We start from the raw sequence: 19,933 nt of genomic DNA on the forward strand, positions 1-19,933 counted from the left end.
GTAATTACCAAGAGATGTTATCATTGCCTAATGTAGAACAGGATAAATGGAAGGAGGCTATGGACAGAGAAATGGAGTCTATGAATGTGCATCAGGTGTTTACCCTTATGAGATTAAAATGTTCATTATGATGAAGTGTTTGCACCAACAGTAAGAGGTGAGACCATAAGGTTAGCATTGGCTTTACCAGCTGCATGCAGTTATACCATATATCATTTTGATATTACCACTGCATATTTAAATGCTGAATTAGAGGAAGATATATATAAGGCACAAGCTCCAGGTTATGAAACTAAGTACCCTGGATATGTATATAAATTGAATAAAGCCATATATGGGTTAAAACAATCAGCAAGAAACTGGAATCAGTATTTAGATGCTGCTCTCAAAGAGTTAGGTTTTAGAAGCAGCAAGACAGATCCATGTTTGTACACTGCACAGTATAAGGGTGCAGAATGTTTCCTGTTAGCTTATGTTGATGACTTGTGTTTTATTACTAATAAAAGTTTAACTCCTTTCTCAATCAACTTGAAAGGAAGTTCCAGTTAAAAAGCCTGGGGGAAATAAAGAATTATCTAGCTGTAGAGATAAGAAAACTAAAACAGGGAGGATATGCCTTAAGCCAAATGAGGAAAATAAAACAGCTGTTAGAAAAGTATGATATGCTAGGCTGTAACAGTGTATTAACTCCTATGACACCAAGCTTTCAGAATGATATAGCAGATGACACAAATGTGACCAAGAAGTGTACCAATGAGCTATAGGAAACTTATTGTATATATCCCAATGGTCAAGACCAGATATAGCCAGTGCATTAGTATTTTGAGTCGGCACACTTCAGCACCCAAACAACAATACAGGTTAGAGATATAAAGAATATTCAGATATTTAAAAGGCACAATGGACCTAGGACTAAGGATAAGGCCATTTGATGGTTTATCATTAGAATGCTATGGTAGACAGTGACTGGGCAAATGATATGCATGACAGAAAGTCATACTCAGGGTTTGTGACATTGTTACTGGCACCATAATTGGATGGAAATCCAGAAAACAACCTTCAGTAGCACTGTCAACTGCTGAAGCTGAACTTATAGCATTGTCTGAAGCATGTTCTGAATTAACCTGGTATGTCCAATTACTAAGAGATGTACATATTGATGTAAAAGAAGCTGTACCAATATTTGAGGACAATGTTGCATGTATAATGATGGCAATGGGAGAACGTATCGGAAGCAGAAGCAAATATGTAGACATAAAATATTGTAACATCAGGGAGGCTATAAAGGATAAACTGATAAAGTTACAGCATTGTTCCACTGACAATATATCCAATATGTTGACTAAGCCTTTAAATGCAGGCAAGCATCAAGAGCATGTAAAAGCTATTTAGCTTTAAATGGAAGGAGTGTCAAGGTATTGATTTAACAGCTAACCAGCTTATGTAATGTAAGATATAAGCTATAATGATGGGAATGACTCAGCAGGGTCTGTGTCTCTTTAAGAGCCTTTGTATAAAGGGAAGGCTCTGCTGATGTGTTCTCTGTCTTCTGTTTCCTGCTGTAACTGTAGTTTGTTGGATCCAGCTGCATTAGCTCATGTATGTATATTGTTCCTGGTGTATGATATTGTAGATAGTGTAAGATAAATCATCATTTACTATAGACCACTGTTTACTGTGTTTTCTCCTGGGTTATCTCATGCAATAAGACTGTGCAAATTGTGAAGTGAGATATTTTTTTTACCAAATAGGGAGTTTTTAGATTAGATTGTTGCTGATCAGCAATAGATCATTGAGAAATGATCCGAGAGGAAGAAAGTTGACAATACATTTGAAATATGGATTGTTTTCCACCATGGACTTGAATTATTGACTGCTTTCAACAAGTATGAACTTGAAAGTTGGTCGCAGAAGACAATAATAGTAGCATAGAATGGAAGTAAAGCATGCATGTGAATGAACAGTTCAATATGGGCAATGCACACTTGATTACTTAATATAATTATGAATAAATATATAAGGAATGTGGCAACATTAGAAGTGTGCTGTTTCGGATTGAGTAGATAAGTTAAAACAGATGTATTTTTATTTGCACATGATGCCATATGGTTGGCTGAAAAGCTTATATAATGATGTTAGATAAAATGAGGAATATTGATTTGAAAATTTGATAGGATAATATGATACAGAAAATAGAGAGAACAGTTGCATCCAGTTTTGGTCACCATGATGTAAAAAAGATGTTGAGACTCTAGAACAGTGGTTCTCAACCTTTTTAATGCCGCGACCCCCAACCAGTCGTAAGTCAAGGACTACTCAACCGGTCGTAAGTCGAGGACTACTCAACTGGTGCAGCACCGTTTGCAGAATGGGACTTTTGGCAGGCTCAGCAGGGCAGAGACAGCCTGGACAATTCCTATTGGCTTTTGAAAACTAATAGAATTAGACTCTATTCAAGAGAGTCTATTCTATTGGCTTTCAAAAGCCAATAGAATAATAGGGAGTAGCACAGCTAAGGAAAAGGAGGGGAAAATGGCGGACTGCGTTGTTTGGCGACCCCCATGAAATGGTCGTTTGACCCCAAAGTGGTTGAGAACCACTGCTCTAGAAAGAGTACAGAGAAGAGCAACAAAGATGATTAGGGGACTGGAGGCTAAAACATATAAGGAACGGTTGCTGGAATTGGGTATGTCTAGTTTAACGAAGAGAAGGACGAGGGGGGACATGATAGCAGTGTTCCAATATCTCAGGGGCTGCCACAAAGAAGAGGGAGTCAAGCTATTTTCCAAAGCGCCTGAAGGCAGGACAAGAAGCAACGGGTGGCAACTAACCAAAGAGAGAAGCAACCGAGAACTAAGGAGAAACTTCTTGACAGTTAGAACAATTAACCAGTGGAACAACCTGCCTCCAGAAGCGGTGAATGCTCCAACACTGGAAGTTTTTAAGAAGAAACTGGACAGACATTTGTCTGAAATGGTATAGGGTTTCCTGCCTGAGCAGGGGGTTGGACTAGATGACCTCCAAGGTCCCTTCCAACTTTATCAACATCATCATCATCATCATCATCATCATCATCATATAGATAGGAAAAGTAGAGGAAGTAAATAAATGTGATAGAACACTGATAGATTGATAGAGCATTTCCAAAAGAGGGGGAGATAGAAAAATGTTGTCTATATGTACACTATATAATCTGCCACAAAGAAAGATTCTTTGTTGAAAGAAACAAAAATAGCTGTTAATGAGACCATGCTTTGCCTATTTTGTTACATAGAGATGAGTGTTGAGGATCTCAAAGGAAAAAAAAGTAGATGGAATGAAATAGGATTGGGTTAAGAAATGTATAAGACAAGAAGGTACAGAGTCAAGAATAAATGGGTGATAAATTAATGTGGATTGAATATAAAAATGAATGACCAATATGAAAGAAGTGTGTTGAGGTGGCTTGATAATATTGAGAGTATAAATATTGCGAGGGAAGAGTGAATGGGTGAAGAGGAAGGAAAAGCCTGGGGAAGTTGTGGTTGGATGGAATTAAAGAATTCTTGAAGAGAGAGACATTATAAGCTTCAGAACAAAAGACCACATATAAATTGGTGAAAGGAAGTGATGGAAAGAAGAGTGGTTGACAAGGATAAAAAATATGGAGAGGTACAATTAATGGTAGTGATGTAAACTAGATTTAGTTGTATTTACTTTTCTTTTAATATTATGGAAGTTTACTATTGCTCATTCTTTTTCTGCAATTTGCATAATATTGCATGCCCTCTAATTCAGGAATATGATGAGCATATAGTAATGGAGAGATACATTCCTTTAGGTTCCGTTTTTATTTTATGTATGTGTGCCTGTATCTTACCACCCAAAATCCATAGGTTGGATTTAAAACTAACAAACCTATCTTTCCAACATCCATATGTATCAGAAAGCTTTTGAAGAATGTGGATGTGGAACAGTGGATACATTTCTCATGTAGCTCATTCTGAAGTGGGTGGAGCTGGTGGTGATGATGAAAAGAAAAGGAGGAGTCTGGCAATATTATGAGGTTCTTCTTCCTTTATTCCATATTGACACTTATCCCTCTAAACAATATGCATACAATGTTGTACATACTCACCACGCCAGTCCCTTCCAGGATAAGCAACATTCTGCAAAGTGCAGAAAATGAAGGAATGTTTATATGAATGGCTTCTCTTAGTTTTTGGCAATTCCTCTTAAAAGAGTTAATCTGTACCATTTGCCTTAGAAAACAAAATAACCTCATCCACAAATATTGGAGGCTGGGGGTTGGTGTAAATTAAATTTGGCTACATTCTTTTCCTTATCTCGTGAATTTAATACTCATTCTTATCTGCAAGGGGCTTCAAAGATTTTTTCCATGTCTTTGTGTAAAGCTTTTATCTAAAGCTGCTACCTCCTTGACTTCATTGTGTCTCAGTCCTTTCCCCCTCCGATATCTGGATCCATTCTTTTATGCTACTCCCCTCCATTTCTTGCTTTCCCTCTTTCAGTCTTTTTAAACCTCCTTGTTTAACCTTTCCCCCTCTACATTGTTTTTCTTTATGCTTGACCAGGATTTTTGACTCATCCTCATATACTCTCTTCTTGAATTTGGCTGATAGCTTACAGTAACTATTATCTTTGTGACTAAAGAGTCAGTTCACTACTTTTTGGGGGGAGGAGTACGATGTCAAAGATAATTCTGATTTAACTATAATCCTGTAAGATTACTTCCTCTGTATTACAAATTGGGAGAATGCTGAGGAAAAGAGGGGTCTGTCACAATAGATATATAATTAAAATGTGAGGCTTCTGATTTGTATATAGTTTCTGAGGCTTCAAACCAATTGACCTTGATTATATCAATTGAACCAGTCTGTAAGCAACTATATTATACTGTCTCTGAAGTGTATCTAGGTTAAAACTCTTTTTCCCAACTAAACTATTACTGGATATTGACTATTGCTCTAAGTTACTTTACAGACACCTAATCAGGGAACGAGTAGCATTTTTCTCCTTTCTATTTACAACTGCTATTTCTTCTATACAGGACCGTTTTTTATTCTAAACTATTTTAGTTCCAGAGAGACAATCTACCACCTTCACACAGTTTTTCTGAAGGGCCCATCCTTTACTTTAATAGTTTAAATTCAATAGAAGTTAAATTATGTTGCTCTTATTTTATTATTTGCCTTATTTACATCTGATTCTTATTTATCTCACTACAAGAAATAATGCATTAAAATACTTTGATCCTAATAATGATGATAATGAAACTACACATTATATTGCCTAAAAATAGGGGGTGGGCAACCTTTTGACTAGTAAGGATAGCATAACATTGGGAGGTAGGGAGATGAGGGCTCCAATGTGGTAGTTGCCTCACCACACATTTGGTCAGGTGGGGCTTTGGAGAGCATTTGGGGAATTCTTTGAGTTTATTCAGGACTTATCTCAGTTGTTATGCATTTTCCACTTCCAAGTGGGGGAACTTGTGCTGTTAATTTTTAGCAGTCGTGGTCACAGATATTTCCAAGGGGCCCTTGGGGATTCTGAGTGACTCTAGTGGTTTGGATTGCCCATTCTTGCCTTATAAAAGCAACATTTGAAGAACTAAGAATAGGGACAGAAAATATGGAATATCTGGACATAGGTGTATTCCAGGGAGAAGAATTTTATCTTTCATAATTTGTCAAATTTGTAAAAAGCTGCATGGCTTTGATCACAGATGAGAGTTGCCACCAACTTTTCTCCTCTGAGAAAAGGTAGTTTGAAGGACAGCAATTAAAAGATTGAAATTTGACACTTGTGAGAACATGTGTGCCTCTGTTTACAGATAAATATATTGCCTAAATCTCATAGTGTTATGCAAAAAAGGACAACAGGAATCAAGCAAAAAAATTAATGTTGTCTGGGAGCCCACAAAGCTGATGAAGCAGTAGTGAAACAAGAGTTGAGAGTTTGAAGTGACTCAAGAAAAGGAATATAGTTGAAAGAAGGAGAAATGAGACAGATGGTATCAAAAAGATAGTTTGAGAGATTTTATAGCAAAGCTCTTGCTTTTAAACATTTTTAGTAGTCAATAAAATTAAACTACACCAGACTCTGCAAACTATTGCTTTGAGATATATTGGACTAAAATTCCATGAATTCCTAGGTAGAAGGTTTTTAGCCTTTGGCTATGATATCTAGGAATGCTTCAGTTCCCAAAAGGTTGGGAAAGATAAACTATACACACAAAAATCTAAGCAAAATATATTTGCACATGAATTCAAGCTATTTTCCAATAGCCCAATTTAATAACACAAATATTAAATCTTTCATTAAAAGGAGTCTTGTTCCACTGTAGGGATCTACAACTTAATACACTAATAAATAATAAAATGCAAATCAGTCTACACAAAAGATATATTCTACATAAAGCCTTTAATGAGAACAGCAAATTTGTTCTTACAGCAAGAGATACATATGCAGCATTATTAAAAGGTTGCTGTACAGAGAAGAAAGCTGAAAACAGAACTATTGTTTGCAATGGCCTTCTTTCTAGATATTATACCAAAATTAAGTACAAAAAAGAACAATCACTTCAAGAAACAAATAACTCTATCATTATAAATGTAATTGTATTTCATATATTTTCTAAATGTATCCAATTTTATCCAAAGATTTATTTTGTTGACAGCAGGATCCTGAAATATCCCTTGTCAGAATATTACCCAAAAGTACAGCACAGATAGAGTGAGTTATGGATGGTCTTTTTCCAGCCAATAGAAAAAATATAGATCAAAGCTTCTTGATCATAAAAGGGATCTTTCCTCCTGTAGGCATTTTCTGCTAGATCCAATCCAGAGTACACTGTTGTAATTTTAAAATCTTTATATATACAGATGCATTTGTGATACTAAAACACATTCAGCAATGTCTTCAATTCATCAACAATTTCCAAAGAACTTTCCAAAACTCCAAGAAGCTACTTTCCATGTACTTATTAATTTCCAGGATAGAAATGGCTTCTCAATCAGAATGCTAGCTGAATGTAGTTTTCTTGCAGTAAGAATAATCCATTTAAAATATTTTAGAAGTATAAATCCTTGGTTGGCATTCAAACAAAAATCTTTATACAGCTCTGTACAAGAAAGAGTGCTAAATTCACAAGCAAAAGCAAACATCATGTGTGCCTTTATATGTGATGTTTTTCTAAATCAGGACTCTGTATTAAAACCTTTGCTGGAGTTTTAAATCAAGAGCACTGTATTACTGGAAATTCACTTTTAAAACATTTAAAAATATGTATTTGAAATTTATAAATTGTCAGAGATGATTTAATTTGTACACTCATATAATGCTTAGGGTATTTTCCCACAAAAATATTCTTATTATCACCCATGTTTTACCAATAATAACAAAACGTTTTGGAATTTTGCGTTATTGGATGATTTAAACAAAAGCATTTGTATAAACAAATTGTACCCTATGGAAAAGTTGTGCAACAATAAACTGGCTAAGTCTTTAAGGGTATAAGCTTTTATTTTCATGTAAATTATCTTACATGGTTCCTCTCTAATTCACATATTATCTGTATGGTAATAACTAATCACTTTCTCAGAATAAAAAGCCATTCTTAGATGTTAAGCTAAATAAATCATTTAATATTGCATGATTTTTTTAAAAAACAAAGAAATAAAAGCTATTAACAGAATAGGGAATAAAGCCTGGGAGAAATTTATTGTAAATCACACCTTTGTAATCAAACTTGATCCATTAAAAAGTGCTGTTAATTTTTGGATGTAAAAAGCAACTTCAGGAAGATATCCATTACAGCCTAAAGATAAATGGTTATAAAAACACTTCTAACTTTTCATGATTACACCTCATCTCCATTTAAAATTAAAAAGTAACATGTGGTTTAAGCCCCAGAGAGTTTCTTTTAGAAGGGAGAAAGTTGGTGTAATTCAGATTGCTACTTTCTTTAAAACAATATCCCCCACTGCCTCTATGAGCTTCAAAAAGCCACATCAGATAGCTTAGCTTCTGTTTTTCACAGAAACAAGATGAAAGGCATCAGTGCAATAAGGGACATGTGCAATTTGCCATATGTCAGCTGCAATCACAACTGGCCTTCAATAGTTTTCTTTCTTCAGCTCGGTTCTTATACCTAATGCTGTACTTTTGGACAGGGATGGAGTCTTTGGTGCTCTCCTGATGTTGTTGGATTAAAACTAGTGGTGTGCAAAAAGTTTGAATTTTGTAACAGTGGTGACCCTACAGACATGTTCCGAGCAACAGTGCCAGTCCTAGTCATGTTGCAAGAATTATTTCAAACTCAAAGTAATTGTTTTAATTCAGGATATTTTGCAGACATCTCATTAATATTCTCCCAGGAACTCAGTCAGCATGGTGAGAGGTAAGGTATTATAATGAAGCAGGACTTCAATTAAAGGTTCTGCAATCTGGCATTATGAAATTAGCAATATATAGCAATATGACACACATCCCTTATTCATTGCTTTTTCCAACTAGAATTCAGACTCAAACCGAGAATCAAGAAATCAAAGAGAATGTATTTAAGCAAGAGGGGTAGCTTGGGGAATATACATATGTAGTCTCACTTCCTCCAAACTGTTAAGCTCAATTTTTTTTCAAGTTATGTATGCATTAGATACTTTTTATTTTTATATGTAAAACATATAACCTGCCTTTCTGGTGCATATACCTTTAACAGACCCCAAAAAGCAGAAAGAAATGGAACGAAACATATAGTTCTTACTTATACCTAATTGATAAAGATATGAAGACAACCTTCTCAGACTTCAGTTTCCAATTAGAGTTCAATATTCTTAGAAAAATACACAATAGAAAAAAATATTTTGACTTTAATTGAAAGAGATATTTTTCTTATAAAAAAATCCCCTCAGAATTTTACAATACAATTTTACAATCTTAATATTTCTTTCCATTTGGAATAAATTTACTATTTTGGAACTATAGCAGCACACAGCAATTTAACCAAGTAGATTCACTTAAAATATGTATTAGTGCTGTGTTATATATTATAAAAATATTTTTCATAGTTTAAGCTCAATCCATTTATAAAAATATTAACTATTTCAAGACAATGGCTTATAATATCCAGGTTTTCTATAAAAAAGACATTTGTTTCCTCCAAAAAGGTTATTTGCTATTCAAGATAAACTCTTTGTAATTAATTAATATTATAACAGGATACAATATTATAGTAAAAATTGTCTGCATTTCTCATTATTGAAAAACCCAAATTTCTGATTAATTGTTAAAGTTTTTTTTAAAAAAAATGGGAAAGAAGAAAACCAAATAGCCAGAAACAATGAATGATTTTACCTCCTTCCAATATTCCATACATGAAAAAGCTACAGAAGAATATTTATACCATATATTAACTAAAAACTAAAATTTGCACATTTGAATCCATATATAGTAGTGGCCAAAATTGTGGAAACCTTTTGGGGAAAAGTGTATTTTTGAGGTTTGATCGCTAATAACACCAATTTTTTTTGGAATAGTACCATAAAATTATATATCAATGGAAAGATAATTTAATCAAGAACGTAATGCAACAAGGTTTGTTCAATTATCTGTACTGTACTCTATGAAAAGTTATAGCCAAATAACCAGAAAAAGGAAGCACAACTTGCTTAGGTTGATATCAGGTAGCTTTCCTTTATCTGATTGTAGCCAATGAGCAATGAGCCAATCAGATCATAGTAGGATTCAGTTATTGATGTCATGTATTGAAGCTGAGAGGAGGACATTTGTCAGTGTGTTATGTGATCACTATCAAGTTGGTTGGGTTTTTTTGTGTTGTTTCATTTAGTGAGCTTGTAAAACGTAATAAAATTAAAGTAATGGCGCAAAGAGTTGACCGGTTGCCCAGAAAGTGATGTAAAATAGTATTATTAAGAGAACAAGTTATAAAGTTATAAAGAAATTAGAAGAAAAATTGGTGGAAACTTAACCAAAGGTGGCATTTCTATTGTATACTTTCCCCAAAAGGTTTCCACAATTTTGGCCACTACTGTATGTACATAAAAATGCACATATATACATGTACATTATATATAGTCTCCCTTCTTTTCATTTGATTTGCACATCCTTCATACACTTGGTCTGCAATTTGTTTCCTAGTCATTCTGCTGTGATCAATGAATGCTCCTAAAGATAGTGATTTCATTCATCCATTATGACTTTGGTCAATCAAGTCCTTATATAGGTTGCCCTCAACTTACGATCACAACTGGGACCAAAATTTCTGTTGCTCAGCAAAGTGGTTGTTAAGTGAGTTGTGCCTGATTTTATGACCTTTTTTACTATGGCTGTTAAGTGAATCATTGCAGTTGAACGAATCGGACAGTCAGTAAGTGAATCTCACTTTCCTTGTTGATTTTGCTTGTCGGAAACTGACTGGGAAGGTTGCAAATGGAGATCACATGACCATCCCATCACAGGACATTGCAATCATTGTAAATACATACCATTTGCCAAGCATCCAAATTTTGATCACATGACCATAGGGATGTTGTGATAGTAATAAGTGCAAGGACTGGTCATAAGTCACTTTTTTTCAGTGCCACTGTAACTTCAAACAGTAGCTAAACAAATGCTTGCACATTGAGGACTACCTGTAGTGCTCTTTAGAGTGACAGAAAAGGTGTAGACTAGGTTACCAAACCTAATCATATCTTTGCCACTTGCAACGTTCTCTAATAATAACGACAGCATCTATCAGTTCTGAGACACATTTTGGTCAATCTGCCCAAAGCACAACCAAAAACCAATTTCACACTAAGCATTCTCAGACTATTCTGTGCAAACCAGAATCTCTAAAAACTACACGCCAAGCCAAAATATCGCTGCCCACCCCCCACTAAATAGGAGGTTCATGCAATGTATTGATATATCCAGTATGGATGGTATCAATACCATGTATATGTGAGAGATGTATAGCTGTTTGGAGACATCTTAAGATTTGAAGAAATATATATTTGTAAAAAGAGTTTAGGAGCATTCTCAAGTACCTAAAAAGTCGTGCACATTCATGGAGCACCCGAATTGGAGCAAGAGAAAGAGAAATGGATCATACTTGAAAAGAGCATGACTAACTAGTACTTGGAATAAGAACATTGCACTCTGCTATGATTTGTTGCAAGTATTATTTGCATTTTAACAATCTGACATTGAATAAAATATCAGAGGAAGCCCTTTTAAAGCTATAGTATTAAAATTCCAGGCATTCAAATATTGCTTCCTACGTGAAGAGTAGAAATAAAGTGCTTTTACTGATGTATTTCAACCCCCCCTAAAAAAAATCACTTGAGCCTTAGTTTAAATATAGTCCATGGCCAAGGTGCACAGAGGAGAAGAAATGCAGACAGGAGGGAAAAATACCCACACTGGCAGAGTTATGATTCTTCTTTCTGCTGTAGTTCTCATCACTGAAGAGATCAGCTTCTTTTCTATATCAAACCATGTCATTTTGGTAGAGAAACAGCAAATAAAACAAGTTGTATTCATGGCTATAGGCCCACCAATCATGCAAGATCTTTAAATTCACCAAATAAAAAAGAGGCAACTTTAACAAAAAAGTACATGTATATATTACTTAATAAGGATGTGGGAATGGAATCTGTACCTATGCGCAAATGGCAATGCATTCTGAGTTGGTTCAGCCCTTGGTTCTGAATTTTGTGTCATTTCTGGCATTGTTCTTTCATCATCTGTCCCATTAATGCTCTCCGGTGTAAGAGGAGATTGAATATCACCCGCAGATTCCTTTAAAAGAAGAGGAATAGTTATATATTTCATTTCTACACAATATAGTTTCAATATATAAAATAAAATGCTACAGTTATCAAATATATTGTAAGTCTTAGAAAATATCAGTATTCAGTATGCTACTAAACCTTTAAAGCAGAATACAAAAGGAAGTTATTTGTGTGCACATCAGATCATGTCCCATCTATTATTTCAATCAACTAATTATGCCAAAATATGTTCTGTTTCATGTAGCAGCCTCTGAAGGTCAGAGCAATTCCAACAGTGTTGTGGTGTTGTGATTCAAGGCAGTCCCTTTTCTATGTGTATTGTGATGATGAGCATACTATGCCCAAAAGGGCAGAATATGTGGCATAGCATCGCAATTCTGAGGGCCTAAGAACATGAAGGTGCCACTGTTATCTAGGTATCTCTTTCTCTCCTAAGTTTTGACAGCAATAGTAAAAATCTCACAATGTAGGAATATTCTACCAATATACTACCTGCATTCATGTTCTCCCAACTGAAACTCAGAGATGAATGAATTCATTCACCTTCACTTTTAGCTTAGGTGTCTAAGAGTAGGAACTATTTCAGGATTTTCCTTTTCTAGAATTTTTCATCTGCTGTTTCCATGTGGCACTTTCAAAACAATTCTAGATGGATGGATAGATAGATAGTTACATCCTCATGAATTGAGCTAGAGCAGTGTTTCTCAACCATGGCCACTTGAAGATGGATGGACTTCAACTCCCAGAATTCTCCAGCCAGCTATCTCCAAGCGGCCAAGGTTGAGAAACACTGAGCTAGCTAGAGCAATGGTTCTCAACCTGTGGGTCGGGACCCCATTTGGGGTTGAACGACCATTTCACGGGGGTCGCCAAACCACGTTGTCCGCCATTTTTTTCCCTTTTCCCTAGCTGACCTACTCCCTCTTATTGGTGGCCACACCCACTTGGGGGTCACCACAACATGGGGAACTGTATTATGGGGTCACGGCATTAGAAAGGTTGAGAACCACTGAGCTAGAGGATATACTGGCTTTCTACTTATATTCCTATAGAATTTAGAACCGTGCAGTGGTCTTCATATTGGAATCCAAAATAGTGCTGTACCCTAAAGTGTGTAGGTATAGCATAGTCTTTCTTTTCATTTTTTAAAGTGGTTGGATGGATGCTCACATGGTGATTACATGGCAGATGGAAGGAAAAACTGCAATCCTGGGAGAAGAGCTGCTTACATTTGCATCCTCCAATATTTGGAAACAACTTTTTGAATTCAGTCTGAAGAAGCAAATTTTTTGTGGACAGCCCTAAAAGAGCTCTTAAATTTAATTTAAAATTAATAAATTAAAATATAAATAAAATTCAGTTTCAGTTTAATGGCACTCTCATCTATCTCTGTGGTAATTTCCATGATCAGAAAATGTTACAATTTAAAGTATGAGTTCAGATAAAAATATACGGTATTTCAGACTTCACTAATTATCAGTTGAATTTACAATACATATGCACTGAATTTCAACCTTTAAAAATAATGTAGGGAAAATCTTTATTTCTTCTTCTGAAGAAAACAGAAATACCCAGCATTCAGATTTCTCTAATTAGCAAGGTACTTGGGCCATGAATATTCCAAATTTCAACCTTGAGATGAACATACCTCAAATATTTGAGTATAGATTATCATTTCTCTTATAAAGAAAATTCTATGAATATCCAATTTTTCATCCTTTTAAAACAGAGTTCTTGCTCTTCAGAATATTCACATTGACACATTTATGCAATATATGCAGTGTGATTAACTAACTTAATGCTTTTAAAGTCTAGTCTTGTGTTAATAAGAGTGACAAAAATATTTATTGTATGAATAAATATCAAAATAGCTGAAAAATGTCTAATTACAATACATTTAACATACTATATGGGCAAGACAATCAAGACAATGTTTAAATCAAGCAGTGCTGCACTTTTGTGGGGAAAAGCTCATCAGCTCAAAATCCATTATGATATAAAATAATGGCAAATATTTATGGCACCACATAACCAACAGTTACCTACCTATGTCCCAGCTACTATCTAAGAGGTATTTAGGGATTAGACTATAAGTATAGAGTAAAACAGAAGGAGTATAATGAAATTAAAAAACAATGCTTGATAACACCTTTCACAGTAAGTGCAAGATGGTTTTAGATAAATAAATAAAAAAAACCATTACAATCAATTGGCATACTGTGTTCTTCTCAGTCCGGTCATTTTTAGAACTTTAACGAGAGAAATAGCCTGAGGTATTTGCTATCCATTAAAGCTCAGGGCACTTACAGTTTACATATTACCTAGACTACTGCATTAATTTACCCACCCTTGGGGTTATAGTACTTAGTAAGAAAGTGATTGCTCAAGCAAATGTCTCAATAAAATGATTAGTGTGGCTATACAAAACCTTTCTTCTACAAAGCATTAAAGAAGCCACAGCTTTCTCCCAGGCTGACCATGCTCTGCTGCAGGAGATCCTAACAGAAAGGTTATCTCGGCGTGTAGATATAAGTATAGAGAACCAGGGAAAAGCTTTCAAAGCAGCTTTATGAACTGTGCAAATCATGTAGCTCCTTTATTCCTTCAATGCAGGTGCTTTATTTCCACTAACTTGCTTTGCAAAGTACCCTCTTTCAAACACTTTGCATGCTTTGCAACCCCAGTGATTAGTTCTCACATTTTATTAAATAGAAGGAACCAAATTTAGCTCTGCTTAACAATATATGGGTTGCCTTTTTCCATGATATTTATTCCACAAGTTCCCAATCTAGCCAACAGCTATAAGATTGATCTGCTTTGACTTTTCAAGATCAGCAAATTTTGTTGAAATGTGAATATCAATTTGCACATGGTCCAAACAAGATCCACAGGAAGAATGAGACAGTAATCAGAAGTAAGAGGAAATAAGGATACTGAAAAGGGAAGAAGTACATGAGAAGGAAGAAGAAGCTGCTAGTTTATAAGGTCATAAGGAAGACAAACACAGATGAAGAAGGCAAGCCATTGTAACATGAGCATCAGAACAAGCCGAAGTGAGGCAGGAAGGAACCATTTGTATAAAGTAAATAGCACAGAAAAATGTCAAAACCTCGGGAAGATGGCAGGTGCAGAATCACAATATAATCCCATTCTATTTTGTATTATTATTATTATTATTGGTTTATTTAAATGTATTGGCCACCCCACTCCAGTGGACCTTGAGCAGCATACAAAACTGGAAAAAACAAACAAACAGCCAAAAACATTAAATTAATATGTTATACATTAATAGCACACACACACAAATGGAATTGTCAAGTGTCCGTCATCGTTCAAATTCCCCCCCTGTGGATACACACAATGGACACCATGGAAGCAAACTAAGAAAATAAGGTCTTGCATCCCATAATGGCTATATATTAAGGCTGAAGCAGAATATTTTTCTTTGCATCCTATATTCATTCAAGGATCCTTCTAATCTCCATAAGGTTTAGAAGGAATGGCTTATTACAATGTATAAATTGCTACAACTTTTGTAGAGTGAAAAGCTATTATCTCTTTATCTATAACAGACATACAGTACCTGGTACAACAGGCATAGGACTGAAGCAGCCTGCATGAAACTATGCAGATGAATGCCTCAAAACTGATATTTAATGGGTAAATCAAAACTACATTCCAAATAAATTATACCCGTTTTTAATCATAAACTAGGACAAACATACCTGTGATGGTGTACTTGTTAATTCCATCTTTTCTTGGGATTTTTCTTTAGCTAATCGTGCAGCTTCTTTAAATTCCTGAAATTTTTCTGCAAACTGAAAGCAAAGGTTGGCTAATTACATTTATTTATTTATCAAATTTACAACTTATAGCACAGGCTCTCAACAAAATCATGAAAAAATAGCAAAAATATGAAAAAGTAACTAATATAATAAAATCATTAGTTGGAGGTATATCAAGACATATTTGTTATTTGGGAAGAAGACTTATAGTCCATACAAAGATTTCTCAATTAGCTGAAGAAAATGGGACATCAAAATATAATATTTGTGATCCATTATGACAATAGCCAGATCAGCCTTTTGGATATGACTATGAATAACTATCATGATTGTTAAACAATAATCATTTAAAGACTACTTAATCTTGTTCTCCCAACAAGAACCACTCTCCACAAAGGCTACAGATATAAATCACTCCTTAAGAATGACAGCTCTCATCTATGAGCAAATCAGAAATAATGTTCTAGATCACTTTTCAAAAGTTAAATGCAACTGCTTATTGGAATTGGTTTTCTTACTGCGCTTCACAATTTTTTAATTACTATTTCTTATAAGATGGTATCCAAGATCAGTGATAGTTGCTAAATTCTGAAAAAGCAAAGAGGAAAGAAAGCTAAAAGAAGCTAAAAAGTTGTAATGAGTCGCAGGGTTCATTACAGGGGAAGGCTAGTGAAAGATTAAACACTTGTTGCTGCAGGCATTGCCTCTGTAACCATTGTCTATGGAGATTCTCAGTCATCCAGATCATGGTTGTCCTAAAGGTGCTTTTTCAAATGGACTGAAAAAGCACCTTTGGAACTCTAGCCATTGTAGCTAGTCACAGATAAGAGGGGAAAGAAACTGCACAGGGAAGATCTATGCTTAGAAAGCATAAATAGATGGGAAGGACATATGATTGGTCATTGCCTTAAAGTCTCATTGGCCCAGACTTTTGAATTAGAAAACTACAAGAAAAATAGTCAGGAATGGCCAAGTATGGCTGTCACCCATCTCTGCCTACTGACTGATTTGGGCTGTACTGAAATAAAACTGTTTACTGATCACTCCACAAATGTCACCTGCTGTCTATTGTAATTTGGGCTATAATAAAAAGAAATTGAGAGTTACTCAAGAATATTCTACATTAACAGACAACCCCTTGCTTCACAGACAGTACAGGAGGATTAAAAGTAAAGTAATTTAAAGTATTAGGGTTAGTTACCTACAAAATACAATCATTGCAAGATCATCTCAGGGTCATCTCCCTTATGACTATTGCATTAATTGCAAAAAATGCACACAAAACTTTTATTTTCACCAAATCTATAGACAATTAAGAGACAGTGGCTGCAAAGATGTACCACAGTGTCATGCTTGTATGTCATATAGTACCCTGTCCTAAAATTGATTTGGGCTCTTAGGATCAGAAATGGAAAACATTTAGACAATATAACAAAACAGAACAGGAATATCCTGCATTGAAACACTTTTCCGATTAAGAAATATTCCATATCAGATTTATGGCCATAGAACAGGGCTTTTCAACCTTTTCACCCATTGTACCACTTTTAGGATATGGCAACATCCGAGTACCACCAGTCGCCTAGCAAGGTGGTACAGCGTAAATTTCAGCATGAGGCTGGAATAGTTTTGATAAAACCATCTGGGTGACCTTCTTCTTAGGTCAGCATGGCAGCTCTACTATCTCTGAGATGTAGTCCTGACTAGAAACGGTTTACTAGGCCAGAAGGTTCCTAGTTGGTTCTTTCCCCTCTTCCTGCTTAGGTCAATTCAGTTTGCTGTGAATGTTTTCTTACCAGGGCACTTTAAGCAGTTCTTATGTATAAAAGTGCACCTCATAGTTTGGTGATGAATGCAGCTCACATGTGCTAACACAATATGCATTGTGTAGCACTTTTTCTGAATAAAGCATCCTTGGTATAATACCTTGACCTCAGAGAATAAAACAAATTCTCCTTTATGTGCTGATTATTTGTTGCAAATGTAGAGGCTATTTCAGATGACAAAGATGTGTAGAGGTTTCAACTAAATGTTGCTATTCTATCATCAATCTCTGTGTGATAAGCTTTATATTTCTATTTAGATTGAAGTCAGCCAGACATAACCTGTACAGTTAGTCCTTGACAACCATATTTGAGCCCCAAATTTATGTTACTAAGCAAGGCAGTTTTTACATGAGTTTGCCCCATTTGATGATCTTTTTTGACACAGTTGTTAAATGAATCACTACAGTTGTTAAATGAATCATGTCATTAAGCAAATCTGGCTCCCCTCATTGACTTTGCATGTCGGAAGCCCATTGGGAAGGTTACAAATGGTGATCACATGATCCCAGGACAATGCAACTGTCATAAATACATGCCAGTTGCCAAATTTTGATCATGTAACCACTGGGATGTTGCAACAGTCGTTAAGTGTGAAAACTTTCAGTGTTGTTGTAATGTCAAACGATCATAAATAAATGGCTGTAAGTTGACAACCATCTGTATTTATTTTGGAATATGCTTTGTTGCCAAAAATTACCTATTTGGTTCAGTTACTGGTATATTGAACCTCTTTCCACATATCTTACACTGGCTAAGTTGGTCTTAATTCAGCAATTTCTGCAGGACCCAGAAATTAATAAGAACACTTTCTTGTACTTTGCTGAATGTTCAAGATATTTCTTCATCTTTACAATGTTAACCATTCATTTTCAAACTTCAGCTTTCTAATCATTTATTTTGAGCACAGCATTTTGAATGTTATTGACATTCCTCTACACAGTATGTTTAAAATCATTTTGACTCAGAGGATATAAATCACAATCCTTTGTGTTGAATCCAAAGCTTCTCTTTCTTATTTGAAGAAAGGCTCCTTAGGAGAAACAGAATCTTTGATTCTAATCATTATGGATGGTGGGGAGATATTTTTTCGGAATTCATGTTCTAACATATATGCCTGTCAGTACTCCTAATTATGTATCTCTGGCTGTTAATAATTCTTATATATTATTTACACTTGGAGATGGGGGACCAGAGAAGGAGAGCACAGGACAACAAAGAATACATAGTTGTTATCAACCTTACACTTTTATGAAATACTCTTTACAGTGGCCTGTGTGGAATTTTTTGGAATTATAGGCAGTTCTTACTTAAAGGCTGTAATTGGGACCAACAACTCCGTTGCTAAGCAATGCAGTTACACAACATATTGCATGACCCCATCAACTTATGATGGCAGTTGCAGCAGTTCCATTTGCCTTTGTTAAGCAAATCCCAGGGTCATATGATCACCATTGTAATGTCTTCCCTTTGCCTTTGCTTGCAGAGGTCTGTAGTGAAGGTTACAAATGGCAACGATGTGATCGCGGTATTCTGTGACTGTTGTAATTGCGAGCCAGTTGCCATGTGCCCAATCACAATCACATGTCTGGGATATGTGATAAACACTGCAACTACTAGGATCAGTTTTCAATCTCCTTGTGCAGAACCACTGCTAACTCTGAATGGTTGCTGAACAAGTAGTCGTTAATCAAAGACTGCCTTTATGACGTTATAAAATTATTTGGAACTGCATGAACCCATGGAGCTATTTATCATGGCAACTCAGATAAATATATAAATAAACCCCAGGTATAATACTTTATTTGGAACTGAAAGCTTAACATCTAGTCACACCTCTAAAATTCATACCTCTCTCTGGAAAGGCTACATGTCTTAACCATTTCAAGATATGTTCAGAGAGTATGGCAGCTACTCTTCCAACATTCAGAAATGCATCCATAAGTAATTTGTGGTTAGTGCAATCTGATTTGTGCATTATATTACAAACATATTTTAGGTAGTGAAGGAAATACCTAATCAGTAAATACAAGGTATATAAATAGTTTGTAACATTTTGTGATACCTTAAAAATACATGTATAACAAGCATAACAATTAACCTACAGTATCAATTAATTAATATTTAAGGTGCCACAAAATTCTTACAGGTAATCCTTGACTTACGATTGTAATTGAACCCAGAATTACAGTCATAATTCATAGTGGTTGTCAAGAAGGTCTGGTTTTAGGATCTTTTTTGTAGTGGTTGTTAAACATATGACACAATTATTAAGTGACCACTGTGATCCCTAAGCAAACCCGTTTTCCCCAAGCAAAGTAAAAATCCAAAACCAGCAAAAAACCCACCAAAAATTGTGGTCACATGACTATGCTGAAAACAGCCATAGTTGTGAACTGATGGTTGTCACGTGCCCAAAATACAATCACATGATGACAGTTGGAACTTTGAAAACTGGCTATAGCTCTGGGAAGATCCATCATAAGTTTGAATGGTGGCTAAGCTTGGACTACCTGCATTTGTATTC

At 35.3% G+C, this 19,933-nt stretch overlaps 1 protein-coding gene across 1 annotated transcript in view; it reads right to left on the minus strand.

The window, feature by feature from the left end:
* Positions 1-19,933, minus strand: part of HOMER1 (homer scaffold protein 1) — a 76,597-nt gene that overhangs the window by 21,626 nt on the left and 35,038 nt on the right. The window contains exons 4-5 of the mRNA XM_039352835.1: positions 15,524-15,616; positions 11,666-11,805 (exon numbers count right to left, since the gene is read on the minus strand). Of these exons, the coding sequence (XP_039208769.1) occupies positions 11,666-11,805; positions 15,524-15,616 (233 nt within the window). The remainder of the gene's footprint in view (positions 1-11,665; positions 11,806-15,523; positions 15,617-19,933) is intronic.

This window comes from Crotalus tigris, unplaced genomic scaffold (genome assembly GCF_016545835.1).
Source record: "Crotalus tigris isolate CLP2741 ecotype Arizona unplaced genomic scaffold, ASM1654583v1 scf7180000018484.1034840, whole genome shotgun sequence".
NCBI lineage: Eukaryota > Metazoa > Chordata > Lepidosauria > Squamata > Viperidae > Crotalus > Crotalus tigris.